At 52.9% G+C, this 27,445-nt stretch overlaps 1 protein-coding gene across 5 annotated transcripts; it reads right to left on the reverse strand.

The window, feature by feature from the left end:
- TCF7 (transcription factor 7) lies at positions 1-27,445 on the reverse strand (the record flags this gene model as incomplete). 5 transcript variants are annotated; one of them, XM_080923482.1, is made up of 11 exons in its annotated part: positions 1-298; positions 1,436-1,508; positions 2,577-2,625; positions 3,087-3,194; positions 3,299-3,461; positions 4,029-4,148; positions 6,786-6,873; positions 7,703-7,814; positions 26,430-26,554; positions 26,979-27,045; positions 27,194-27,445. In XM_080923482.1, 11 exons carry the CDS (start codon positions 27,443-27,445, stop codon positions 1-3), a joined length of 1,455 nt encoding a protein of 484 aa, XP_080779608.1. The 5 variants fall into 5 exon arrangements, with proteins under 5 accessions (XP_080779608.1, XP_080779609.1, XP_080779611.1 ...); XM_080923483.1 differs by lacking the exon at positions 1,436-1,508 and adding an exon at positions 5,142-5,234 and having other exon boundaries at positions 219-298; XM_080923484.1 differs by lacking the exons at positions 1-298; positions 1,436-1,508 and adding exons at positions 299-321; positions 5,142-5,234.

Raw genomic sequence — 27,445 nt, forward strand, 5'->3', positions numbered from 1 at the left:
TCAGGCTGCCTGTCTCTGAGATTCTTGTTGCTGTATTTGTGTGTTCTGGAGGGTGCTGTGGGAAGTCTTTGGAGACTTAGGGGCTGGAAGAGTGAGAGCTGCAGAGCGACCTGAGAATGTTGGTGCTGGCTCCACTGGGCTAGCAAGCAGTTCTGTGGGGAAGGAGGGCAGCAGAAGATACGAGGGTGAGTCCTGGGGAGCTGGGGACCAGGGACAGCCTAGAGCACTGTCATCGGAAGGAACGGGGCTGGGGCAGTGGCCTTCTCCGGGTAAGTACCGAATGCATTTCTTTTTCCTCCTAGGAATAGTGAAGAGAGTTATCTGTAAACAGAGGGTGAATCCACAGTCACACATCACACCAGAAAATGGCTGTCCTTGAACAGGCCTGGCTAACCACTCTGTCCTCTCCATGGCCAGAGAAACTATACCCATCTTTCAGCCCCAGCTGGCCCAGACCCAGGACAAGTGCAATTACACAGAACAGCCACAAGGTGGCAAGAGACTTGTGTGTAAGCTTGTGGGCTGCTTCCTGTTTTCCAGGGGAAATCTTACTTTGGTATCTCTTACTTTGGGTCTTTGAGCTACTGTTCGATGTGTATTTGTAGGGATTTAATGGGCATTATTAAGGCAAGTTGACTGTGATGCTTGTGAGCAATCTTGGTTCTCACAACCAGGCTAGTAGAAAAATGCAAAGTAGCTGTTGCTTATTAATAACTAACTCTAGCACTTTGGGGACAGTTTGTCTTTTGCTCTTTGTTTTAGACAGGGTCTCCCAGTGGTGCTGGCTGACCTGTCTCAGCCTCCTGAGGCATACACCTGTCCCCAGCCACAATGTGTCTTGAATAGCACACGTGGATGGAATAGGACCTCTTCCGCGGGTGGAGTCTCCATTTCCCATTGTGAGCACAACACACATATTATTTCTCTCCTCTTTGATGCTTCTCTCCCCTCTTCCCCCCATCCTCTGTCTCCTTTTTTGGTGTTACCAGATCTAAGATAATAAGTCACACTCTGGCGATCAGACTATTTTCAGGAGTCTCTGGTGCTATTGCCTTGTATCTCTTAAGCAGAAATTCTATTTTAAAGGAATGAGGGAACTTGTGGAACTTAATCACTTTGGAGCTAGGATTAGGGCCTTCAGCCACGTAAACGTGTGACAGACTTGTCTCCTAACTAAGGCTTAGTAAATCTGGCTGGTATCAGACCCAACTTTGCTTATGTACATCTCTCCTTAATCCCTTGTCTCACCTAGACCAGACATCTCTACAAGCTGTGCTCAATACTCACTTGTATTCTTAGGAGACATGGGTTCCCTTTTCTACAGGGCTTGCAAGGGGACTGAGGGACCAAAGGAAGGGCCGCAGACCCGGCAGAACATGTGCAATAAGGGAAGCAGCTTGAAGCAAAGGGAGAATGACGGTGGGGACAAACCCACCTGCACGGACCACACCAATCCGTCTGCTGGTTGAGGCCAAAGCGAGCACGACATTTCTTAGGCGAGCCAGGGTCTGCTCACACCCATGCCAGAGGGGCAGAACAGGGCAGAGGGCGAGCAGGCAGGCAGCAGGGCAGAACAGGGCCCAGAAAGAAGAGGTAACATCAGTGTTAGCCAGTTACAGACACCCCATAGCCCCCACAGGCAGAATGGACCTTCCCATGGCATAGCCAGACCCAGGGGAAGCCTTAGGACCCAGAGCAAGGTATGAGAAAAGGCAGTCACCCAGTTGGGTAAGAGTCAGTGGGAAGAATGGAGTGTGGAGGTGGTCTTCATGCTGTCCTCCCCTTCCCTTGGCCTTCTAGCATGGAGGCCCTAGCACCACACAGGGGCCTTTAGGGTTCTCCAATTTCTGTCTTGGGGCTGTCCTCTTCTCTCAACTACCTGTATGTTTTATGCAGTTTTTCTAAATTCTTAAGAATATCCCATCTCCCTCTAGCCCACATTCCTAATTAGGCTAAAGTATATATAGCATAATTATACCTAAAGTTCCACACTTACAGATGGAAAGAAAAGCCTGTCTATCCTCAGAGAAAGGGGTAGGTAATTTTCTTCTGTCCTGTCCCACTCCTAGGCTCCAGCTTTTCTGTACGAGAGCAACACAGTTGAGAATTACATCATAGTCTGTCATCTACCATCAGACTTGGGGACAAGAATAAGGCCTATAGCAGGATGGGTTCTCTGGGCTCTCTACAGCACTATGCACTGCCATGAGAAATGGGAACTAGTGATGGAGAAATTGCCTGGTACCTGTTGGCAGGCTGTGTGATCACTACTGGGTCCTGGCTAACATTTTTGGTTTAGACATAGAACTTTATGATTAGTTCATTAGTTTTTCTGATGGAACCTAACTGAGCAGGGCTGGCAAAGGTGGCATAGGGGTGTGCCGTGTGCTTCTGCAGTCTTCCTACAGTGAAGCTGTTACTTGCATGGATTTAGACTGGAGATGCAGATTTGTTTCCAGAGAGCTCAGGCACTGAAGTCTGTGGCTGAGTATTCAACCCCACCCTCTGGGTCAGAGCAGGGCTGCTCTTGAAAGGGAAGGTGGAGAGAAGCCTGTGTTACTGAAGCTGGGTCTCACCTGTGGTGGATTCCTGATGCTTTTCCCTTGACCGCCTCTTCTTCTTTCCCTGCAGGAACGAGAGAGATGGTTGGTTCTGCGAGGCAGACAGTGGGCTGTCTGCAGCCTACTGCCTCTCAGATCTACATCTCTCTCCTAATTTGGGGCTCGGCTTTCTTGCCCTTAGTTCTTGTAAGGCTACAGTAGACAGGGTGTGATTGGGGGTCCTTCCCCTCTCAATCTTATCTTCCATTTGAGTACAAGAGGGATTTCCAGGCCCCGTCCTTCCCCTTCTCATGTGGCCAAGCTAAATACTGAGCAATAGTTCCATAAGTTGCATTCTGGAGTGGAGAACTGTTTAAGGGAAGTTGCTTAAGCTTTCTTCTGATATAGTCAAGGCGGGGTCTTGGGGCTTTCTGTGTTACTTTGCCTATACTGTCAAGACAAATTCCCCTATATTGAGGTTGCTGTCCTGGGTATGATATCAAGGGTTCCCCTAGCCGCCCCTATGGTGTACTGCTGACCACTTACGTAGTTATCCCGTGCTGACCAGCCTGGGTATAACTGCATGTGCAGCTGCCTTTCCTTGCGGGCCAGTTCATAGTACTTGGCCTGCTCTTCTCGAGACAGTGCGTGCCACTGCAAGGAAGGGGGCAAATGCAATGCATCAGGAAGTTAGGAAGCCGTACTAGGGTGGAAAGGTTGGAGGCAATCCCTGCCAGCCCACTTGCCCATGGCCTCACCCTGCGACCCAGGATCTGGTTGATGGCAGCGCTCTCCTTGAGTGTGCACTCTGCAATGACCTTGGCTCTCATCTCCTTCATGTAAAGCATGAAAGCATTGAGGGGTTTTTTGATGATTGGCTTCTTAGCCTCCTTCTCTGCCTTGGGTTCTGCCTGTGTTTTCCTGAGGTACACAACCAGATTACATTACATTAGCCTCTCCCTCTCATCCCCACCTTGCCCCAGGCAGGGAACATAGCCTAAGGCCACCACTTTTTGTTCTTTGGAGACTGGGCTTCTCTGTGTACCCTTGGCTGTCCTAGAACTCACTATGTAAAACAGGCTAGCATCAAACCCAGAGATCTGCCTGCTTCTGCCTCCCAGCTCCACCACTCTTTCTGTAGTCGTTTGTAAGTAGAATTTTCTAATTGCCTCACGTGAGTGAGCAGAGGGTAACTGTTCCTTTCAAGAGTACCATAGCCAAATGGGGAAAGCACAGACATTCATCTCCTTCCTTCTTGGCTCAAAATATCTTTTTGTTCCTTATCCTTCCCCACCCTCTTGCTTTAGAAGATTACTTTGCACAGTAATAATGGCCAATGCCAGAGCCACAGAACATCTGGGCAGAGCCCTCCGGGCAGTGCCAGGAGGGGCCTTGGACCTGGTGGGAGGCACGCATGCCCTGGCTGACCAACCACTCTGCCTGTCTGCCTGGCTCCCTGCCCTCCTCCCAGCCCACGGGTTAACTCACAGGTTTCTGTCATATGGCTGCAGCTCCTGCTTCCCTGAGGAGGGCACAATGGCCGGGTGAGGGATGGCTGCTGGGTGTCCAGGTACACCAGATCCCAGCATCAAGGATGGGTGGGTGAACCTGAAGGTAGGGGAGAAGCAACACTAAAGCTGATTAGACTTTGAACACATGGAGATCCCTGCACAGAGGACACAGCTGACAGAAACTCTGCTCATTGCTCTGGACACAGGTACACATATATGTATGCACAGACACTGCAAAAGACTCCTGTGCTAGTCAGATGGATGGCTGCTAATCCTGCCCCTATAAACTAGCTACCTGTGGGCCTTTTTGCTCTCCACTTCATCCTCCAGGCTCCCCTCCTCACAGTAGACTGACTTTTAAAGAATGCTTCTGGCTCACTCCAGCTCAAGTTTTCCTGCTACAGACAACAGAATAAAACTTGCCTGCTTCTTGGGGCCTTTACAGCCCCACCTAAGCACCCCTACTATATTTACCCCCATCTTCCTACTTCTCGGTCACAGTCATCTCCCCATCCCCCAGCTAGCTCCAGCTTCTGTCTACCTTTTCAGGAATTGCTTCCCACAATCCTCTTTGACCCATCATGCCTGGTTGGGGTCTCCTAAAGGCTTGTCTTCAGTCCAGTTGACCTGCTGTTGGTGCTGTATCTCTACTTCCTAATCATGGCATGTCTGGTGCTAGGTCACTAGAATGAGCTGAAGGGGCACACACTTATACCAACACCTCTTTTCTGCTATTGTGTAAGACTTTGCAGCTTACAGAGCGCTAAGAATCCTGAGCAGGCAGGCTCTAAAGGACAGCACTATCTAAAAGGCTCGGGCAGAGCTCAAAGGATGCCCCAGCAAAGGTGAGCAGTAGAGCTGAATTAACCACATATACATTGCTGTCTTGGCTGTTCTGTCCAGTGTGTCTTAGGCTGAGACTTCTAGTTGGATCCTCAGGCACAGAACAGCATGGGACTCCAAAGTTACAGACAGACAGATGGACAAACAACTAACACAGGGTAAGCACTGGCCTGAACACAGCCCTGTGTGGGCATTGAAGCCTGGGCAACAGGAAGCAGGAGCCTGGCTGCAGGGATAGGGGACTCACCTGGGATAGGGGGCGCCAGGGGCGGCAGTGGGGGCAGGGAAGTGCTGTCTATATCCGCAGGAAGGGGACAGGGGGTAGAGAGGAGGGCTGGGCCTGTGGTTGGGAGAGACAGCTGTTAGCCGTCTGACTGCTAGCCAGACATGGGAAGGACTTTGCCTTTTGTGGTGGGGCTCATACAGAGTTCTACATGCATATGCAGTCTTTTCTCAGAAGCTGCTCTCTGTATGCTTTCTACCAACACTGTCTGGACTGCTCTCCTGTCCCAGTGTGCCTGCTTCAACTCTTAAGTTTTACTATCTTCTAATGTGTATAATTATTTTGCCTGCGTGTATGTCTGTGCACCACATGCAAGCCTGGTACTCTAGGAGCTTCAAAGAACGGGTTGGCTCCACCACGTGGGTCCTAGGAACCAAACCCTAGGTCCTCTGGAAAAATAGCCAGTTCTCTTAACTGCTGAGCCATCTCTTCACAACCCCTTGCTTTAACTCAAAAGCCCAGGGGCCCCAAGGAGAATGAGGTGTCTCTATGGGCTCCTACAGTTCCAAATCAAGACAGTGTAAACAGTGCATCATAACTGCTGGCTTCTTGCCTGTGTGTCCACTGGGCAGCCTTTATTTTGAAAGGGCAGAGACCTTAAGGTCATAATCAGCTCCAGCAGAGTTTCTTTGGCACCTGATTCCTTGCTAGCACATACAGAGCTCAGTGCAGAAAGTGAGAATGCTCCATGTCTCACCTGGCAGAAGCTAAGAACATAGAGCTACCCTTCTCTGGAGGCTCAGGTGGTTCAGATTCCCTGGTCTTTGGAGCTGTAGACCTAAGGGATTTAAGAGGTTGTCCAAAGAGTTGTCTGTTAGGAGCACTGGCCTGGCATCATCAGACTGAACGCTGAGTCCTGCCTTGGTCCTGGGGTACACTGACTTGTATTCAGAATGGAATTCTGTCCCAAACAATCTGGAAATGGAGGAGTGTGCTGATCATGGATAAGTAGCAGGTGGAATGGGGCAGGTAGGCCCAGGTTGAAGGTTTGCCTTTCACTGCCTTTGTGGGAAGACAGCTTTTCCTGCTGCTAGAGACCTGCTCAGGTCACACTGTGGTCAATGAGTAAAAGGCAGGCCAGTGGCCTGTAGAGACCTGATTCCAGCTGACAACAGACTCTGACCAACGATCAGGCCTGGTCCAACCTTAGTAGACCCTTCCAGTAGGCTGGGCACAAGTGTGGCTCAAGCAAGCACCAGAGACCAGGAAGGATCCCATTCCTCATACAGCTCCACCAAGGCTGGGACAGACTGGCAGCACACAGGCCACCAGGAAGTTACCTACCAGGAACCTGTGAGAGGCAGTAGCCTCTCCTTTGTTGGTGGTTTATACCACCACCTTGCTCAGGTTTCCAACTTTCCTTCCTTACCTTCTGGAGAATTAATTGCAATAGGGTTGAGACCAGTAGCCAGCATTCTTACCTCCCTAAAGGAAGTAGTACATCAAGCCTCTGGGAAGTGCTCACAGTCACAAGGATTGCTAGCTCAGAGCTAGGTTAGGCTAAAGCTGCTGGCTACAGAGCCGGCAGCTCGGGTCTCAACAAGTTGGGTAGAGGAGGAACACAGAAGGGCAGATACGGTGTCCCCTTTTCTCTGAGCCCACACTTACCAGCTCACAGTATGGGGGAGCTGTCCCATGCTGCCTGAGGTCAAAGAATAAAATCCAGAGAGATCTGGGGTCTGCAGCGGCCTGTGAACTGTAGTGGAAAAGGGCCAAGTAAGCACATCACTCTGACCTGGGAGGTTGGGACAGTTACTATACCTTGGAGCCTTCTATAAAGGCCTCTAAGATTCCTCTGCTTCCTCTTAAAGAGACCAAGATATCAGATGGTTTGTTTAGAACTACCCTAGGGTGATAACAGTGCCCTTCTGACAAACCAAAGGAACCAACAACAGGGGTGCTGAGTGACTTGCCTTAGGACACTGGTTAGAGGCAAAGCTTTGAGTCCCTGGGTAATGAGAAGCCAAATCTCACAAGCTCCTGGTGCCCTGCCTTTGGAGCCTGTGCTTAGGGCTCTTTCCTGGCTCTCTGGGTAGAAGGCAGCCCCTAGTCTAGAAGAACCTGGCCCCAGGGTTGAGTCAGCTTTTTCCCACAGCTGACAGTGGTGGATTTCAGAATGACTTTGGCTGAGGCTGAGGTGAATCAACCATCTCAACCACCACTTTCCATTTTCTCACTGTGGGGAAAGGCTGTCCAGCTGCAGCCGTGCAGAGGCTGCTTTCACACCGAAATGGAGAGCCAGCAGCCTCACCTTCTGATTGGCTCCTCTTCCCCGTGAAACCCTCCACGGCAGGATCTTGTTTTGCAGCCCAGGCTTGTCTGGAACTTATGCATAGCCCAGGCTGGCTTCAAACTTTCAATCCTCCTGCCTCTGCTTTTCACACCTGGCTCCTTTCTGACGTTTTCTTTGGGCCCTGGGTTTGCAAAGTCCCAGCCTTTTCTGTTATAAAATGTGGGTTCACCTATGAGGCTTAAGAAGCCACAAGTTCCCACCTCAATGTGTTTCTCCCATCCCTGGTCCATACCTTGCTTCTGGCTGATGTCCGCTGGTGCAGGGGTAGGATGTGGACTGCTGAAATGTTCATAGAGTGGAGAAAGTTGGGGGACGCCATGTGGGGGCTGGCCGGGCTTGTTATGCTGGAAAATGACCAGGAGACTGGTGAACATGGAGTATTCTGGGACAGGGGGTGCAAGGGTCAGGGAATGCAGAACTTCAGTGAACTCTGGTCATCCTGGCCGTCAGAAATCACAAGCTTATGGGAAGAGGTCACTGTTTTCCTGCCTCCCAATCTTGCAGACTGACTATGCAGTCCCACCCTCCTAGTGAACCTCTGTGAATACTCAGTGTTCCTCCAGAAGTTCTTCCTGACCTGGCTCTATGAAGCCCGTGGCTGTCTGCAGCCCTTTCCTTCTACAGCTCCCATACTGTTGCACATGACTCTGTCACGTGTTGGCACAGGGAAGGAACCTCCTTAGGCCCGACTCAGGTGAGGTCAGGTGGTACCTGGCTCCCTCCAAGAAGTCTGTCCAGATGTCATTCTTCTAGTTTCCTCAGCACTGCAGGACTCTCTTACTTTTCACAGTTCAATGGTTCTATGTCAGAAGATGACTCAGCAGGTGGAGAGAGAACTCCCAGCCACAAGGAGTCGCTGCCAGGCGTGGTGCGCGTGCCCTTGCAGGCCAAAGTTGTGTGGACATCTACAACTGATACAACTGGGAGGCCAGCTTCCACCCAGACTAACTTGACTGTGGAAACGCTGCTGGCTGAGCGCACACGGGAGTGACTGCTCACCAAGGCACAAAAAGAAGAAATGAGACCTCTTGGAACAAGACCGTAAAGAGAACATCTGGGAGAAATAAAGCAGGTGAAGTTGGCTGCAGGCATTTCAGTGGAACGATTCTCAGTTCTTGGGTGACTTCTGGAAGTCAATGGCCTAGCACAGGTCCCTTGTTTGTTATTTGCCTATTGCATCTCTAGAGTGAAGCCAGAGAGAAAGCTGCCCCTGAGGCCTCTAGCTGGGTACAGTTCTAGTACATCAGACATCCTGGCCTCCAGCAGTCAGCTGCACCTTTCCCTCAAGTCTTGGGCTACCTCAGGCCTCCCCCTGTCTTAGATAAACAAGAGCTGATGTCTGAAGCTGGGTGTGCTGGTGCTCCCCTCAAATCCCAGACTCAAGAGGCAGAGGCAAGTAGATCTCTGAATTCAAGCCAGCATCATCCGGAGCTGTCCGTCCATTAGAAGAGGAGAGACCAGCTGTGAGGTGTGTGGGCAGGTCAGGCACAGGCTGCTATCTCTCCACCTCACAGCTCTCCCTCTACACAACCCTTAGTAGGTCCAGATCTCAGTCTCCCCTCAGCCTAGCCTGTCTCTTGCCCCAAGATCTGTCAGCATCCACAGTGACTTCCAGAATGCTGAGGACAGTCACCATTTCCCCAATCCTTTGCCCTCATGAGAAACTGATTCCTCCTCTTCCCCGAAACCAGGTTCCATTGCTTGATTTTCAGAACACTCAATGCTTCATTTCCCTCCACTCTTCTTTCAGTCTGGACTGGATTCTCCTGTCCACATTGCTTTGGCTTTACACACCTTCAGGCTGGGAGCTGGTGAGATGGCTCAGCGGTTAGGAGCACATGCTGCTCTTAGTAAGCCTATAATCAGAGCTGCAGGGAATGTGACGGCCTCCCACAGCACAAACATACACACAATTAAAAATAAAGTCTGGACAACAGGGCAGCATCTATATGATGACTCCAAGTTTCCTTTTCTTTTTTTCTGAGACTTTTTTACTGTTTAACCCTGGCTGTCCTGAAAGTCACTCTGTAGATCAAAATCAGAGTTAGTCTCCAACAGAGATCTCCCTGTCTCTGCCCCTTGAGTGCTGGAATTAAAGGTGTGTGTTACAGTGCCTAACTGACTCCACATTTGCTAGGAACTCTATGCTCCAAATACCTACTCAACTCCAGGTCTAAAATGTCTCCAAACTCCACACTCACACAAGCGCTCTATTACTGAGCTGTTTGTATCCTCAGTCCCGACTCTGACAGGGCACTGTGGACTTCCTCGGTTACTGGCAGCTCCATTCTTCCATTAGTTGAGCAAACCGTTCAGACTAGACAACCTTGTAGTAGTTCTTGACACTGACCCCCATATCCAATATCTTAGCAGATTCTAATGTTCTACCTTCCAAATCTCCAACCACTTCCTGTCTCCTTCTCAACCAGTCTGAGCCATCATTCTCACCCAGACCGCTGAGCCTCTCTGCCCCTGAGCCAGGCTCCAGCAGACACGTCATGTCACTCCTAAGCCCCCTGACTTTACCCGGTGATAGCTGTGTGACCTCCCTCTGCTCCCCTGACAGCAGCATCACCTACAGTGTCCAGGAATTCCACGGGCTGCTTTGAGGTATACTATGGTGTGCAGGAAGCTTGGAAGCTCCAGGCTTGCTGACCATTTCCTGGTCCTGGTCCTCCAGGACCCTGGGGAGCCTCTCTCATGTCCTGGATGGGAGTGACAATATCAGTCCTGGTCACCTCATCAGTCTTAAAACAAAACATGCTTTGTCCTAATTTTGAGGAGCAACTGCTGAGGCCCTTCATGAAAGAAAGCTTCCTGACAATCTTTAAGGTTTTTCATCTTCATAGATTTCAAGACAGTGGCCTTCAGCAAGCCAACAACCTGGTGGCAACTCTACTCCTTCAGAATTTAGACCTCATGGCATTGCACCCTTCATATCGCCTAAAGCCCAGTTTTACTTCCTGAACCCCAGGTTGCAGTGCAGCCTGGGTTAAGCTGAAGCCCCAGAAATCCAGCTTAGTTTACAACCCCTGCCTACTGCGTGCTTGCATGCGTGCAGTTGGGGTCTGGGGATGATGGGCCTGTCCTGCCTACTGTGTTTCCTGGTATTTGGGGGAAAGCCTCATTAGTTAGAAGTCTGCAGATAAACCACAGAAGTACTGGGTGGGCAGTGTGGGGTAAAGAATCCATCAGCAGCCAGAGGTCCTGAGAGGCCAGGGCTCCAGGGCAAGCTCTAAGGGCCTGGCCGGTTCCTCCCGGCTTGTCTAGTCTCTCCCCCCTACTCAGCTTGTTCAGTGCTTGGTGGTTCTAGCCAGGGGGAACCGTCTGGCACAAGGCTCCCTGCCACCTTTAGCCAGCAGAACGTCCCGCTCCAGGGCTTCAGTACAAGGCTGTCTGAGCGCCAGACTTCCCAGACAACAGGGTGGGGTTGCCTAGGGCTTGGTGGGAGCACGGCAAGTTCAGAGACTTGAGCTCTTCTCCCTCATCTGTCTCCAAGGGAAGGAGGTAGGTTTGAGTTAACTGTCCCCACCAGGCACTGATTGTCTCAACAGCTGAGTCCCTCGTCTGTGGGACACAAACATGCAAACAGCAGAGACTCAACTGCACTTAGTGCTTTCCCTACAGAAGACACTCCACACTACTCCCTGCCTTAGCCCGAGCTCTGGCAGCTACTCCCACCAGGCTGTGGCACTCCAGGACAGGTCCAGAACTCCAGTCCCAGGGGTGCCTACAGCTACCCTGCCATTCTAGCCTGCTGGCCAGCCGATGACCAGCTCCCCTCCCAACAGAGGAGGTCCTTGCTGCTACTGGCATATTCTTCCTGTTCAGACGCTCCCACACCAACCCTCAGCTACTGTCCCAAAGGTATCTTCTGGGAAGGTCCCTGCTCCAGTGCCCTAGCTTGGCTACCACCTCAGGCCAAGGCAGTGCAAAGGGGAAATGGGGACCTCTGAGCAACTCTCTGCTTCAGAGTTGAGCTTGGGCCCAGCTAGGCTGTCCCAAGCCCCCCACTTCCTGCAGTTCAGGTAAAAAATAAACACAGTCTGCATTTTCCCTGCAGACCGCAGCGGTCTGCTCACAAGGCTGAGAGCTCTCTGAGAGCCTCTGCCGCCGCCAGCAGAGAAACTCCCTTGCCTCTGACGGTTGACTCTGAAAACCCCCAAGCTCTTAAGCCCCACAACACTTTCCCAGCGAAGAAAGTTGCCATTTCCTCTGGCCTCAAGCTCAATGGGGTGGAAGAACAGGTCCTCTCAAGAAAGCCCAGTGCCAGAGTTGGAGCCAAAAGAAGCATCCCTGAACATCTAGGACCCAGAAGCTCAAACAAGGATCAGGATGTGTCCCCGAGCTCCTAGCTTGTGTCAGGCAGAGCATGTCTGAGGCTGCAAACAGCATCTGCTAACGACTGAATGCTGACCTCTGCACAGGCACAGTTCTGAGCACCAGACATGCCTTCAAACAGTACCGTTTGCAGGCACAGGGACTGTCACCACTGGTAGATAAGGAACTGAAGCATAAGGTCACAGTCAGAGCTCAGCTGCCAATGGCTACAGTGCAGAGACCTGTGATTTGCATGAACACAGCAGGAGGCTGGGGTGCAGAGGAGGCTGTACCCATCTCTCCCTTCAGCCAGGGTGCTCTACACTGTGCTGAGCCCATGTTCCTGGCTCTAAAAGGAGTCACCTGAAACCAACCTGACAGTGGAAGCTGGCACATGCCCTGAGGCCCTAGCCACATCTGTGCATCCTGGGCCTGGCCTTGTTCTGCTTAAACACCTAGATCTGTCTCAAGGCCTCTTCCCGCCCCCGAGACTCCATTTTGCTCCGCTCTACGCCGGTTCCTACACTACCTATGACCTCCTCTAGACAAGGGTCGGCCAGCTTGGCAAGCATGTGCCTGAGCATCCCAGAGAGCTGGACCCCTCTGGCTTTCCAGGCTTTGCACTCACATCATTTCTTGACGACCTGGAACAAAGGCCTGGGAAACCGTTGGTGCCCCAAATCTCTGCACATCCCATCACACCTGCCATTGTGGCTGGGACTTCTGGCCCCTCAAGACAGGGCTGTCTCCAGCTCCTGCTATGGAGCTGGGAGTAGACGCTAGGGAACCCGTGAGGCAGGCACTGAAGGGAGGCTGTGAGGAGAGGATGACGTCTACAGCGCAGAGCCTGCTGGACCCCTTCAAGGATTCGTCATTAAGGACATTGGCTAGTCCCTCTAAACTTTCCTTCCTCACTCTGCACCAGCAACAGAAGACTGGAGTGCTCTCTCCTGCCTCTGGGAAACCTTTCCAACCGTCCACACAAAGCTGGCTCCCTCTTGTGTCCTTACCTCCCTGTGTTCTGGGATCATGCCTTTGATTTTTTGTCACTGAACTAAAGCTGTATCCAGGTTGGTTCTCTAAAGGTGGGTGCAGATGAACACACATTCAAAGAGACTTGTGGACCTGGGGAAGTCTGGGGCTTTACGCAGGGTTACGGCAGCACACAGAACTGGGACTTTAGGGTCAGGGGTCCATCTGGCACCCAAGCCCCTTCCTTTTCTCCTTTTTACACCCTACACATCTAAGGCACTCTGAGAATGACAATGACCACAGTCACAATCAGACCTGCCACTAGTTCAGATGGTGGTTTTGCTCTAATTAGAACAGGTACGTGTGGACGGAAGCCCAACCCTCATCTTGGGCACACTGCAGGCTGACTTCATCCTCAGCTGATCTCCCCTAAACGGTCCAGTGGCGGCCACTGAAAGTTCCCTCCAATTATCTTCTTGTCTTCACACCCAGTCACTGTCCCGAAACAACGACTTGTGTGTTCTTGGGCTCTGACTAGCTCAGAAGAGCTCGAATGAAGTGCTGGATAGTGCCAGAACCCACAAGAATGAACTTCCCAGCATGCAGGACTCCTATACCGTGCAAAGGAAGTCAACCAGGGCTGGGCCTGCAGGTTTCCACAGACCCTCTTGTGCAGGCATACTTCAGACCGGCTGGGAGGGACAGGCCTTGCTCCTTTCGTCCCAGCTCTGGCCACAGGTTCTACTGCCCAAGGCACAGTGCTCTCTAAGAAACAACCTATAAACTTCTCAGCAACCCCGTGCCAGATGCCTACTACAGAACGAGGGCCATGGCCTTAGGGCCAGCAGAGCTGAAACGGCTGGGGACAGCTGGGCCACACCCTAGACCAAGGGGAGGCTTTAGATCCACCTGTCAGCAACAAGGTTGCCATGGTTGCAGAGCCCTGCCAATTGCATGTAGCTAGTCCACTAACTAGTCTCCTGGCCCTGACATCAGATAACAGACCTGCCTCCCCGGAGGTGAGGACCAGAGTCCCTGCACGCAGCCTTGGCAAACCTGTGGTTTCTCTACCCAGCCCAGTAGCACCAACAGACTGAGCTGAACCCTCATAAACCGAGTAGCCTTGCCCATGGCCTCTCGTGGTTTCTATGCATTTGTCTGCTTGTGTTTTCCTTCCTCCTCTTTGAGGTAAACGCCCCTCAGGACAGGATGTTTTCAGAGGAAAATAGAAGCTTCCGGGAGCTGCTGCAGCTGAGCTGCTAGCTAACACTACAAACACCCTGTCTGGGGACTCTGCAAGCACTGTAGGGCTGGGCAGGCCCCAAGCTTTGCTCCTCCAAAGTGTCTAACAGCAAACCCACCATGGATGTGGCCTCAACCCGGTCTGGGCTTAGCAACAGGGAGAGGAAGCCATGTTAGCAATTTAGAAGCTTTGTGCCCTGGGGGCACAGCTGGAGGCTTTGTAGAGATGAAGGGCCCAGAAGAGGAAAGCAAGGTGCAGACTTGGAGCTGTCCCTGCAAGTCCAGCAATGGCTGGCCCAGTGTCCAGCAGTCCACAGAGTTCCACTTGTGCCAGACTCCTGCCAGTCTTCCCAAGCCTCATCTACAGATGAGGATGGTGAAGCAAAGAACAGCCCAGTGAGCCGCTCAAGTCTCACGGCCGGCAGCCACCATGTCTGGGTCTGAGTCCAGGCCCTGGCGCTCTTGGCCAGAGCTCACGACAGCACTTATGCTGTCAGCCCCTTGCCAAGTAAATCTTGGTTGGCTGTTTTCAGACAGGGTCTTGCCTATGTAGCTCAGGTGAGGCTGATGGAAGACAGTCAGCAGTAGTTAGACTGTGGGAGAGGAGAGACCTGGAGACCTCTTGCCCCCAATTTAATCCATGAAGGACAGACAGCATGGGGCCCTCCAAGTCACCTGGACTGCCTAGACCGCCTTAAGACCTGGAGCCACACAAGGATGCTCATTCTGGTCTGACCCTTGGAGCTCCTTTGGTTAAGACCTGGGAGCTCTGTGTAGACTCAATCTAGCCATTCATCCCCAAGGTCACAAGACAAGGTGCAGAAAGAAGTTGCTAGAGGTAGGCACCCAGCTCTGGGGTGCTGCCCTAACCCCTACACCCAGTATAAGCAGAGGTAGGGCTGTGCCGTTCCAACTGCTACAGGGTCCTGAGCTGAGGGCCCTGAGCTGAAAGCCCTAAAGAGCTCTTGTCAAACTGCGTGACAGCACACCTGTAGGAGCAGTGTTCCTACACAGGGCAGGGAAGGCCAAACTCCCACGGCCATGGAGGCAGAAGCATGGGGGAGCCAAAAGCACCCGGCTGTCTGTACCATGAACACTGCCCACGTAGAAACAGGGCACTGTGGAAGAGCTGGGTACAAGTCACTTCTGCAACAGTTGTGCAGGGCATGTCTCTTGGTGTCTACACTTCCTGTCTATAAAATGCCCCATGAGCTAGTGGAATTGTCAAGGCCTAGGTGAGTTCTTATATGTGTTTGCTAATATTCTTTTTGTACTTAAGATCAAAAGGAGAAAGAAACGACTAAAGCCAGCCCTGTCCCTAGACAAAGGCTTTTCAGGAAAGCCGGCTCTGTGCCAAGTAGGGACCGCTGGCCCTCAAAGTCCTTTGGACCACTGCCTGGTCATAATCAGGACAGGATTCTGAACTCCTCTCTGGCCTGCAGCAACCACAAGGGACCGTTCAAAAACACTGTCCTCAAAACGCCCTCATGATGCTGGCAGGAGGCTCTGACTCCCAAGGAGTTCGTTCATAGGTGTCAGACCCAGACCTTGGATTGCCCACCATCTCCTTAGCTTTTCCTAAGGACTCGGAGCCTAGGGAGCTCTTCAACCTGACCCTGGGTATCCCAGAAGGGGAACCTTAGCCAGAGAGGTCTAGCAGCAGGCGTTGGGCTAAGTGAAGACCAAACTGGCAAAGAAAACTCCACAACAGATAATTTCTAACCATCTTCTGCCTCACACCAAACTTGACTCAACCTTACAGGTCATTTACTAACTGTGTGTCTGTGTGTGTGTGTGTGTGTGTGTGTGTGTGTGTGTGTGTGTGTGTGTGTAACATTTTCTTGGGGGGTCCAGGGAAGAAGCTCTGGACTCATGTCTCTCAAGAAATGCAGCCCTCCTCACCACCCCAGGACCTGGAGAGCCCAAGTCATTTCTTGGGGTCAGAGGAAAGCCACAAAGGTCCACAGCCAGCACTGTTCCTGTCCTACAGTCTAGAACAACCGGAGACATGCAGCAAGGCACAGGCAGCAGGAAAAGAGCCACATCCAAGTTCTGACCACCAAGTACCTCTCTGAGCCTCAGTTTCCCTGGCAATAATAGAACATGCCGTGTGTGTTTGTGCACACAGAGGACCGTGTGTGTTTACATGGCAGCCAGAGGTCATAGATTTCCTCGTTTTCTATTTTCTGAAACAGGGTCTCTCAGTAAAGCCGGGGCTCCCCAGCCAGGCTGGTTAGAAAACTCCAGAGTCGGCCTGTGTCTGCCTCCCTGGCACTGTGGTTGCAAATATACACCGCCGACAAAACAAAACTGGGCCTTGAACTCACTACATAGTAGAGGATGACCCCGAATGTCTGCTCCTCCTGTCTAGGGTCGTAGGTATCTACCAGTCTATCCAGGTTATGTAATGCTAGAAACCACGCCGAACCTAGGAAGGGCTTCCAGCGAGCACTCGGAACCTACAGGGATTATTTTATTTGTTTTCATTTCTTGGTTTTTTTTTTTCTGTTCTAGCATAAAGGAAGATACATCTAGACATATGAGATGTTCTGTTTTCTGAGCACCTACTGAGTGTCAATCCTGTACTAAAAGGAACGGAGATAGCCCATCTCTTCTTCCAGCTGTTTCTGATCAGAGCTGCCTACTGTCCCTGCATGTTTCACTTGATGTAGCCACCAACCTTTGGTCTCGGATCTCCCTGCTTCATCTGTTCCCTACATCCCCACCCACAGGGCTGCCCACAGCAGGCAGCTCCCGGGGCCGTACACGGCTTCAAAGCCTACCATCACGCTCTAGGGTGGCCACCGCAACCAGCACACCCCAAGTGTCCAGCCATGCCTGGCAAAGACTCCACTGCTTCCCATAGGCTGCCTCGAGCATCAGAGGCCCACCCACCTTCTGCCTGCCTGGCCACCAGGAGGCCGCAGAGCCATCTGATCTGAGTGAAACTTCAAACTTAATGACTTTCATGCTGGTTATTTAAAACGCAATATAATTTTCTTAAACACCCTATTATTTCCTTTGATAGCTACAAAGCTTCCCCCAATCCCATAAGCATGTTTATTTTTAGAGAAAAGAGTGGTTTGCAGTTGGTCACAGAGACCATAGGGAGAGGGAACCCACAGAGAGCAGGGCAAGGAGTCAGCGCTGGCAGCCTGGAGGCCCTTCTGCTGCTGGCTCTCCACCCAGCCTACCATCAGACAGGCCCACCCTTCCCTCCCCAGCACCTCAGCCAGTGACCCTCCTGTCCCACACTAGATAGTGACCAGGTCAGTGGTGGGCTGGGTCTCGGCCCCTGATGGTTCCACAGTAAGCCTAGGGAAGGGTCCGTACCACACTCTCCAGCAGTCTTTCTCCTGTTCCAGACAGTCCGCCTCAGGTAAGGCCTTGGGCCTGAGGCCTTGGCCAGCAGAGTAAGAGCCATGTCTAGATAGAGCAGCCTCAGGCAGTGACTGCCCACAGTAGATGGGTGGGTGGTGGGTTTGTTCAGCCCTGCCATTCGAGGCTGCTGGGCAAAGGCGGTGGCACGGAGGAGGGTTGGTGTGCAGAGGTCAGCTGAGCCCCACCAGTGCGGGGCGTCCTCTGGGAGCAGCTATTTTTAGGTCTGAGGCTTTCATGTGGCCGAATGATGGGAGTTTACAAAGCATCAGTAATGCGTTTCAGATGGCGGCCCAGCAGGCCAGGAGGCTGGGCCCCTGACACCAGAGACAAGTCAGACTTACTCAGCGTCTCCATTTTGGGTTCCCATCACCTGTCCTTCCCTCTCCATGGCCCCTGCGACCTAATGTCGAGGCTGGTCCTTGCAATGGCCAGCAAATCCCACGCTATTAGCAGACCCTTCCAGTTTATACCTATCTGAACGTCAAGAACCCTACTGGGACCAGGATTCCCACCCCTTGAGGAGAGGATACTGAGACCCAGAGAGGTCAACAGGCCACCACAAACCCCTGCCTTTACAGGAAAACCAGTTTGAAGGGAGTGATCCACTCCCATTGGCCCCAGGTCTGTTCACACTTAGTGAGGTTTGGGCAGCACTAACCATGTACATCCTGAGCCCACACCGATTGTTCCCTGGGGCCTGGACCTGCCCACCCAGGCCTGAAGTCTCTGCTATATACACGTCATCTGGAAGCAGACAGTGTGGGGCCCAGACAGCTTTCCTGTCCTTGGAGAGGGAGGTGGCTGTTTTAATGGGGGTGAGGGATTGAGGAGGAAGCGTATTTATTTGACAGCGTGTCTGCTTCCTCTGATCTCCAAGGAGTTCTGGCTGCAGAGTCAGGGCCTCGAGGGAAGGCTGTGTCACCCGCTTGGCTCTGGCTCTAAGGCAGAATCTGGGTGCAGTCCAGGGAGGCTGTCTCCATGGGTGGGACAGGCCACGAGAGCAGCCTCCTGGCAGGAGAGACCCAAGCTCACACCCTCCCCAGCTCTGCTGAGGCAAAGGTCCCTCCTCCGTCCCGAGTGCCTGGGTACCAGGTGGAGCAGCGGCAGTGGATGGCATGAAACCTCTGACAAGAACAAGCCCTACTAAGCTCTGCTGGCACAAGCCTGTAATCCCCACTACTTAGGAAGCTGAAACAAGAGGTGCTCAAGAGCTAGCTGTTAGTGCTACAGCGTGGGTTCAAGGCTAGCTTGGGAAAGAAAGTGACACCTTACCTCAGAAAGTACGAGCAGAAGGGCTGGAAAAGCGGTGCCGAGAAGAGCCCTGACTGCTCTCCCACAGGGCTTCAGCAAGTGAGAGGGAGAGAAAGGAGATATAAAAGTTCTGCAGATATAGTTCGAGCCCCAGCAATGCCAAAACCAACCAAACAGAAAATACAATAGAATAGATGGCGAGCCCACCATTGCTAAAGCAAGCTTTCCAGTCTGAGGCCAACTACCCAATGCTTGTAACTGTTTTGTGAGACAGAGTCTCATGTAGCTCAGGCTGGCCTTGAACTCAGGGATCAACTCCAGGGCTTTGTGCTGCTGACTAGGTTCTACCAACGGAGCTACACCCCTAGCCCAGCATCAGCTCTTTAGAGACCGTTTCTGTTGTTTTGTTTTTCGGTGGTTTATAGTTGTGGGTTTTTGGTTTGTTTTTTGTTTTGTTTGGCTTTGGATTTTTTTGAGGTTAGATTTAGTCCTGGCTGACCTAGAACTATGTAGACCAAGCTGGCCTTCAACTCACATCAATCCACCTGCTTCTGCCTCCCAAACCCTGGGATTAAGAATGTGCACCACCAGAGTCAGTGTGTGAGGAGAGGCCACAGACTGCCTAAAAGAGGCAGCAGAGAACGTTCTAGGTTTCAGAGACCTCCTTATGTCCCTGGGCCCTCTGAGCCTTGCTTGGTGCACTCGGATCAGAGGTCCTTTGGCTCACCAGTGCTGTGACTGACAGCAGTGTCCACCTTGGAGGTCATCTCGCCTCTCGTTGGCCTCTCATTTCTCCAGAGCTCACCCTTCCCATGGTCTGTGCACATTCCTCCAATCACCCTGCCACTCCCAGTGTCCACCCTGCCCCAGTCTGCCACAGTCCTCCGCCTCCATGTCCAACCCAAACCATCTGTGGTGGGCACCGCCCTGCCTGCCAAGGCTGCCAACCCAATGCATGTGCCTACCACCCTCCCCCGCTCTAGAATCAGTGAGGACCGGGCCCCAAGGTCACACGACAGACCTTTCCTGGCAGCACGGCCTGCCTCGTCTCACATTCCTCAAGGACCCTAGGGTTGGGTCTGTGCAGGTGTGCGAAACAAGCCCATCTAGGCCTCTCTCCTCAGTTCCACTGCGCCCCACCCAGGGCGCCCTCCCACTCGCCCCTGCAGAGGCTTCTCTCAGGAAGCCTCGCCAGCTGCCCCCACAGCCGTTCACTCGAATGCATTCTGTCCAGCTGAGAAGCACACTGGAGAAGGGTTGGGGCTCTCGGGGAACTGCTCTCTGTCTTTCCAAGGACTGAGCTCTGGTGGGCAGTGGTAACCTCTCATCTGCGTGACTCAGGAATACAGTGTGGGGTCAAGGTTCTAGCAGGCACTGCTCCTAGGGGATGATGACTCCCTGGGGGACCCCAGTCCAGCCTGAGGTACAAGGGGCCACAGCTGCCCTTTTCCAGTCCTCCAGTGTAGCTTCCACTCAACTTCAGACTTCACATGTGATATCTCACTCCCCAAGGAGCAGAGCCCTCCTATGCTTGCTTTCAGAGGGTGGTGGGTGACGTTCCCAGGGCTGTCCAGCTGGGAGGTAGTGGATCTATAGCAGAGGAGTGATCTTCCAGACTAAATGCTTTTCCCCTTCATGTTAAGGCAGGATCCTTCCCATCTGACTTCCCCATTCCCCCCACTCCCCCATTTCCCCCTGCAGATGTAGAAGGGTACTCCTCAAGAATCTGAGCACTGTACAGTTGGGGGATGGTGACGTTTCTGTGACCTGACAAGCCACCTGTTTCCTCCAACACAGCCTTGTTTGTACACAGTGGCAGGAAACACTGCTTACAAGGTGTGAGGGGGTGTGACTCTCTATCTCTGGGACCACAGCAAACCTGAGGAGGAACTGTAGCTGCTCCCCTACCTCTACCCCACAGGCTCTGGGCCCACCCTAACCTAATCTAACCTCAGACTTTGAACTGGCAGCCCTAGAATGCTTTACAGTTCAACTTAACCCTGCTGCTTTCAGGGGCAGGGGAGGGTTGTGGTCTCTACAGAGTGCACCCCCACCACTACTGTATGCCCTCCTGTGACCACCCAAACCCACGGCTCAGAGCCACCGGCAGAGCTGGGACAGAACACTGGGTCCTAGTGGCCCTAGCAACCATCGGGGCTTTGTACTGACCTTGGCTCTCTGCTTTAGTGGGCCAGCTCATCCTGTCCTTCCAAAGGAGTCAGAAGCAAGCTCTAACTGTCCACCCTGGACAGGGTGAAGCTGGAAGGCTCAGCTCTAAACAGGAGTCTGAAAGGCAGGCTTCCTGACCCTGCCAACAGCAGCAAAGTGAAAGCCACCTTCAGAGATCCCTAGCTGGGGACGGAGGAGAGGCAGCAGAGTCCAAATGCTACCCCAGTCCCTCACAGGCTTCGGAGACATGCGGCTCCTGGGAACTTCAAGCCCCACTGCCCACCCAGTGAACGCAAAACAGCACAGTCCAGGGTCAGCTCTGCATCAGCTGGAGAGCAGGCAAAGGCTCAACACCCAGCGAGGGGCTGGGGCTGCACCACTTCCTGGTCCCAGAATTACTCCGGATGTTGAATCCAGGGAAACCATCCGAACGAACACCGAGGTCAAGAACTGAGAGGGGACCCATGGGTGCTGCCTGGGCTGCACTGGTCAGAGCTCTACAAACTAGCTCTGGATGCAGTGCCAGGAAAAGGTCTGCAGATGGCTTGGCGGCCAACGACACGGCATCTCCATTTTCCTTGCAAAACCTGATTTCCTCACATTTGACTACACCTTTGTGGTTGTGGGTATGGGGTGGGAATGACTTTAGGATAACACACCCCTACCCAAAGACCCCCGAGGCAGGGCAGAAGCCAGGTAAGAGCCTGGCAGCCTGAACCCTATACCTGTAGGGTTCAGACATTCAGACCACTCTGGCCCAAAGTAGAAGCACAGCTTCTGGCATCTGAAGGCCCATGAGCCGCCCCTGGGCCCAGGAGAGCCAAGACTGGCCATGGCCAACACACGCCCCCACTAACTTCCCTGGCACTTCTCCGGCAAAGCTGCAAATCCACACTCTACTTTAGAAGGGTGCTTGCTAGTCCACAGCCCAGAAAGGAAACCAGGAGACATTAAAAGAAGGGTTCTGTAAGTGCCCTGGACAGAGGCACCCACTGCCTTACTCAGATGAGCTGCCAGGATACCTGAGGAAGACCGGGCAGAGACTCCTGGAGCAGACAACTGAAATAAGTCCTGACCGAGGAATGAGGTGGTGTTTGTGTGAAGTGCTGAGGACACAGGTACGGAAGTTTGAAGTAAGGGGGGGTCTTGTAGGGGTAAGCTCCACTAGGACATGGTTGTAGGGGAAGGTATTGATTAACTAACTGGTTCTTTATTGAATCAATAAAGGAGGCAGAAGCCAATCACTGGGTGAAGGGGAAAAGGTGGGACTTCTGGGTCCCAGGAGAAAAGGAAGGGGACAAAAGGAAGGAGGAAAGCGGGGGGAGCAAGGAGAAAGCAACAGTCATGCAGGTAGGTCTTGGGGCTATAGGTTGTAGCCTCCACTGTGGGCAGAGGTCAAGGAGAATGGGGCAGCCATTGAGTTATCTGGTTAGTTTTAAGATATTAAGGCAGTCTGGTGTTTTCCATCCATGGTGACTAAGGTGGGCACTGCCAGGGAGGTCCTTGGCAGTCTGGCAGAGCTAGCTGTGGGAGGTTGAAGGAGCTCAGGCAGAGCTCCTAAGAAAGGGCTTGCGTGTTTATAAAATCACACATAACACATGCGCTGGCTACTTTGAGGGGCAGAGAGAAGACAGGGTGCCTCGGCACTAAAGCTGTGGCCGACAGCTTAGACTTTCCTCCAAGAGCAGAAGCCCTTGTGTTTGGAGGCAAGAGATGCCATCCCACCCTGACTCAAGTTCCTCGGGAACTCTCTCACTACTGTGTGACTGTGGAGTAAGGTATGGGTCGGGGGTAGGGGAGAGAGGGAGGCAAGGGACCCTGGAGCTTCTGCCACATCTGCTGGCAGCTAGAAGGCAGCACCCATGTGGGTACTGGGTGGTGGCATGACAAAGTGAGCAGGAAGGTCTGGGATGTATGTAGAGACACATGCCTGACCCACGGTTGTCTGCAGAGAGGCCCCGAGCTTACGACGCTGCTCACTGGAATCCCATGGCCCATGCTGGGGCTAGCCAGCTCTGCCTAGCACACCCATAGATGGGCCTTCTAAAATATCGAGGTCTTTCCAGGGATAACCCTGCTTATGGTCACGTGGCATCCTAGAGCCACCACTCTACCTCCAAGAAACTTCACTGTATGATGCCAGCTACCATTAAGATGTGTAGCAAACCATCCCTGGGGGGGGGGGGGAGGCTAATACCCAGCTCTGACAGGGAGCCCACAAGGCAACAGTAGTCCCCTCGTTGGCTCCCAGGAGTTCTGCTTATCCCCACTCTCCTGCTCCCTTAAGGGTTTACTACATGGCTTTCAGCCTGGACCTCAACCCAGGAATATAGAGGGGAACTTAATAGCCAGGGCCCAAGCGTGAGCTCCATGTCTCCCTTCACTTTCCAAACTGGAACACATATTCAAGTACCAGAATGCTGCGGAGACCAGGGACAGGGAAATGTGGCCTCTACCGTAGCCAAATGCTTCAGCTTAAAGAAATAAGTTGAGACATAACTCTCATACCATAAAATACTCCACTTTAAAGTGTCACCAGTCACCCCAATTTCATTTTAAAACATAGTCATCACACCAGAAGAAACCCCGCAGCCACCAGCAATCACCCCATCCCCCAATTCTCAACTACCTGCAACCCCCAAGCTGTCCTGTTTCTCTGGTTGGGATATTCATCCAGATGGTAAAAGGCTCTTTAGCCTTCCAGGTCTTAGGGTCCAAGAGCCCACAGAAGAAACCAAAGACTCATGTTGCCTCTGTCCTGTGTGGGATATCACTGTCACGAAGGTCACTAGCCTGGGTTTCCCTAAAGAATCCCTTACGCCAGCACCTGCCCCCAGAACCCAACCTAGTACACCAGCGTCCCCTCCCCCTCCTCCTCTACCCCAGCTCTGTTCTGAGTCTCAAATCAGAGGAAACAAGATAAAAAGCAAACAGGAACCTGCTACCAAACCTGATGGGACAATCTGAGTTTGATCCCTGGGACACACAAGTTGTTCTCTGTCACCCCTACCCCATGCAGCCACATGCACGTGTGCACACACATACATGAATGGCACAACAAGAAGACCTCCCACATCCATGGCTATTGGCCTAGGCCACTAATAGCCTACAGTCCTACAGGAGACACCCCACCAACACCAGCTGAGGGGTCACCTTTGAGCAACTTTCCATGCCCAGTGAAGGTGTAGAGGAAACCAAATACCAAAAGAGCTTCTTGATCTGGGGATGAGCCTGTGTTCTGTGGCAGTTGGCTATGGTCAGTCATTTGACTCAGCGCCCTGGGCTCGGCTCTGGCCTGTTTAGATAGGTGTCGCTGGTGTAACCATGTGGGCATCCCATTTACAAGGTCCCTGAAACAGACTTTCCCTGGTACCTAGGAAGGCCTACCCACTGGTCTTAAGGCATCTCAGCATAACTGCTGATCTCCTGTATGCCCTTGGGCAAGGCTGGGCAAAGAGAGAGAGGCCAATATCCAAGGCCAGTTGCCAGGGAATGATCGGTATTGTCTTCCTACAGAGCACTGTGGGAAGGGATCAGCCTCGGCAAAAGACTCCCAGCCCCCAAGGTCCTTACAAGGCACTCCTTACCTGTTAAGCAAATGAGGGTGTCTTTCCCAGCACCACAAGTAAGCCCTCAAGTCGGTGACAAATATGCTCCCCCAAACATGGGATGACCAACTTTGCTTCGTAAAACCAAACTGTACTTGGAACACCCACACAGTTCTTCACCAGTTGCAAGCTACTTTTACTGTTTTCTTTTTTTACTTATTTGCTATGCATTCTCTCAGGTTTGCTTAAAGAGACTCTCTCGGGGCAGGAAGACGGCTTAGCAGCTAAACTCATTTCTGCAAGCCTGTTGGTCCGAGTTCCATCCTCAGAACTCATGTTGAAGTGGAGAGAGCCAACTTCAGCTGTCCTCTGGGTGTGCTCACACTCATATACATTATGCACTTACAGTCTCTCTACATTCCTGTACATCTATGTCCCTGACCCAGCACCCCTCTAGCACAAGCCCCTGCTCGGTAGGTGATGCCATGGCCAGGAAAGTCAGAGCCTGCTCTCCCATCCCCATGATACCAGAAGGCAGTGGTGAGGACAGGGGCTGAGGAGGAAGGCAGGAGCACATAGTTATCCATCTGCTGTAGCTTGAGAAGGACCCTAAAGTAAAGCATGGACAGCCCTAAGCCAGGTGAGGGTGAGCCTGACTGTGGGAACCCGCCATCCTGCTCTTGGACCTCTCTGAGCCCCATTACCCTTCCCCTTAAATTGAAGTCACATCACTACCCCATCCCTACCTCTGGCAGCTCTGGGCAGCTCTTGTCTCTGGCTAAATCTGTGAGTAAACCTCCAAACCACACAGCCCTTTCCCTTTGTTGCTGTGCAGTCCCGAATGTCCACCTTGCCAGCAAGGTTCTGGGGGCTCTGCCTTTTGTCTAGTCATGGCTACCACAGTGAGCCTACTCCCAGCCCAAACAATGCTTGCCAGTGACTTCAAAGCGGTAGGTTATGTCAACTGGCCTCCAGATGGATTTGCACCCATTAGGGGATTTTAGAAGGCTATCTTTGTTAAGCATTGTTTGTACAGGGCACAAGTCGCTATCTGGAGCAAGTGGCACTGTCAAGTGGCAGTGTCAGGAGCCAGCCACCTCTTCACAGACAAGAGAAGCGCCTCATCTACCAAGCCATCCCAGAGCAGGCAGACAGGCCACATGGTCAGCAGCGAAGAATGGAGTCCATTTCTAAAGCCTACCAGGTTTCCTCCCTATCCTACCTCCAGGGAACCAGAGCCGAAGCTTGTTCTAGACAACAGCCTCATCTATCTTCTCCCCTCCCACAAGCTTCAGGAAGAAGGGCCACCATTCCTTAGTCGTACAAAGTCTTTCGAATGGGCCTGCCACTAGCCATCCAAGCCTCTAGCCTGGGGCTCCAACATGCACTGGGCTTATGGCTAGACCTAACAGACTGTGATTTCTGTATACCCCAATTCCCAACAGTCTGGAGCCCCAGTAGTTCTCAGGAACACAGCCATGTCACCAAGCCTGATGCTAATTCACGTAGCTGACCCCCTAACCAACACCCTGCTCTGTAGCACATTTAGCAAACCCTTCCTGGTGTGTGGGGGACCAGACCAGCCTGCTCAAAACCCACATTGGGTGGCAAGGACTTACACACTGCCAACTTACACACAGTGGAGCTGGGAACCAGAAAAGGCTAGGTGTTGTACCTGTTCTCACGCCGTAGCTCCCTTGCTTCTCCGGAGAAAGCTAACCACAAAGCTCTTGCTCAGAGCATGCACACTCTAGGGAAGGCCCTGGGCTCAGTTCAAACGTTTTCAGAAGACCCCCATCCCGGTTTCATCATCCCCACGGTCCAACACAGGCACCTGCTTGAGCAAGTTGGAAAGACTAAGGCCAAAAGCAAATGAGAAAGAATGGAGCCCAGGCACTCCTTCAGAGACCTCCTTTAGGGTCAGACTCCTCTAGGTGTGAACTGGGTAAGAGCATGGAGGAATTCTGTGCTTCCCTTTTTCTTTCTTTCTCTTTTTTTTTTGTCCAAGCTTCACTTGCACAGGCAAGTAGGCAGCCAGCCAGCCCGTGACAGGGTCTGATTGCTGCGGTCACTTACCAGCGGGGGTTGAGGCTGGGGATGCTGCCCTGTTCCCGAGGCCGGTGGGTAGTGCATGAGCAGATTGAAGGCAGAGTAGACAGTCTCTTTGTACATGCCACTGGTACACTCCGGGGCCTTCAGGCCTGGAAAAACCACAGCTGGGTCAGACACCAGCCCAGCCAGCTGCTCCAGAGGTGGGAAAAATTGCCAAGGGGTCCCCGTCAAGTTCGTGACTTGACGGGGAACGAGGACCTCCGAACGGGTGGGAATATCAGCAAGGCCAAGTTTTTGAGGAAAGACCCCCCGAGTCCAGATCTCCACTTAGCAGCCGGGACTTGACTCCCCACCCCACCCTCCTGCTTGGGAACCTTAGTCAAGGCTTGCTCCTCAAGGCAAAGGATTAGTCAGTCACCTGGGCTGGAGGGGAGGCGGAGATGGCGGGGGTCTGTTTACTCCTATAAAGGTCAGGGCACCGGAAGTGACTCCAGCTCAGCGGCGCCCGGGAAACCCGCCCCCCTACTCCCCCTCCCCCGGTTCTAGCGCCTTCCCCAGCCGCGCAAAACTCACTGTCCTCTAGGGACTCTGGAAGTTTGTCGGAGAAAAGTCTCTGCGAAGTGTGTTCTCGTCCCAGGGCCTGCAGAGCGAAGCAGAGGGGCCATGAGGGGCGGAGGGAACAGGAGGGGCTCCAGAGATGGGACCCACGAGGGCCGTGGCGCGGGGGGCGGGTCCGCACGATACCAACTCCGGACGAGGTCCTCCGGGAAGGAGCGGGCCGGGCTCACCTCGGGCGCTCCCTCGGCTTCTCCATGAACTCGGACGCCGGGACCCGGGACCCCGGCGCCTACGGCCGCGCCTTCGGACTCATTCACCAGTGAGGACTTGAGCTCCGCCAGGTCCCGCTCGGGGCCCGCGGCACTGTCGCGATTCTTATCGTCCTGTTCCTCGCCTTCGTCCTGGAAGGCCAGCAGCTCATCAGGCGCGCCGAGGTCGTCTCCAGCGCCCGCGCCGCCCCCGCCCGAGTCCAGCTGCGGCAT

The sequence above is a fragment of the Micromys minutus genome, assembly GCF_963924665.1.
Source record: "Micromys minutus genome assembly, chromosome: 10".
NCBI lineage: Eukaryota > Metazoa > Chordata > Mammalia > Rodentia > Muridae > Micromys > Micromys minutus.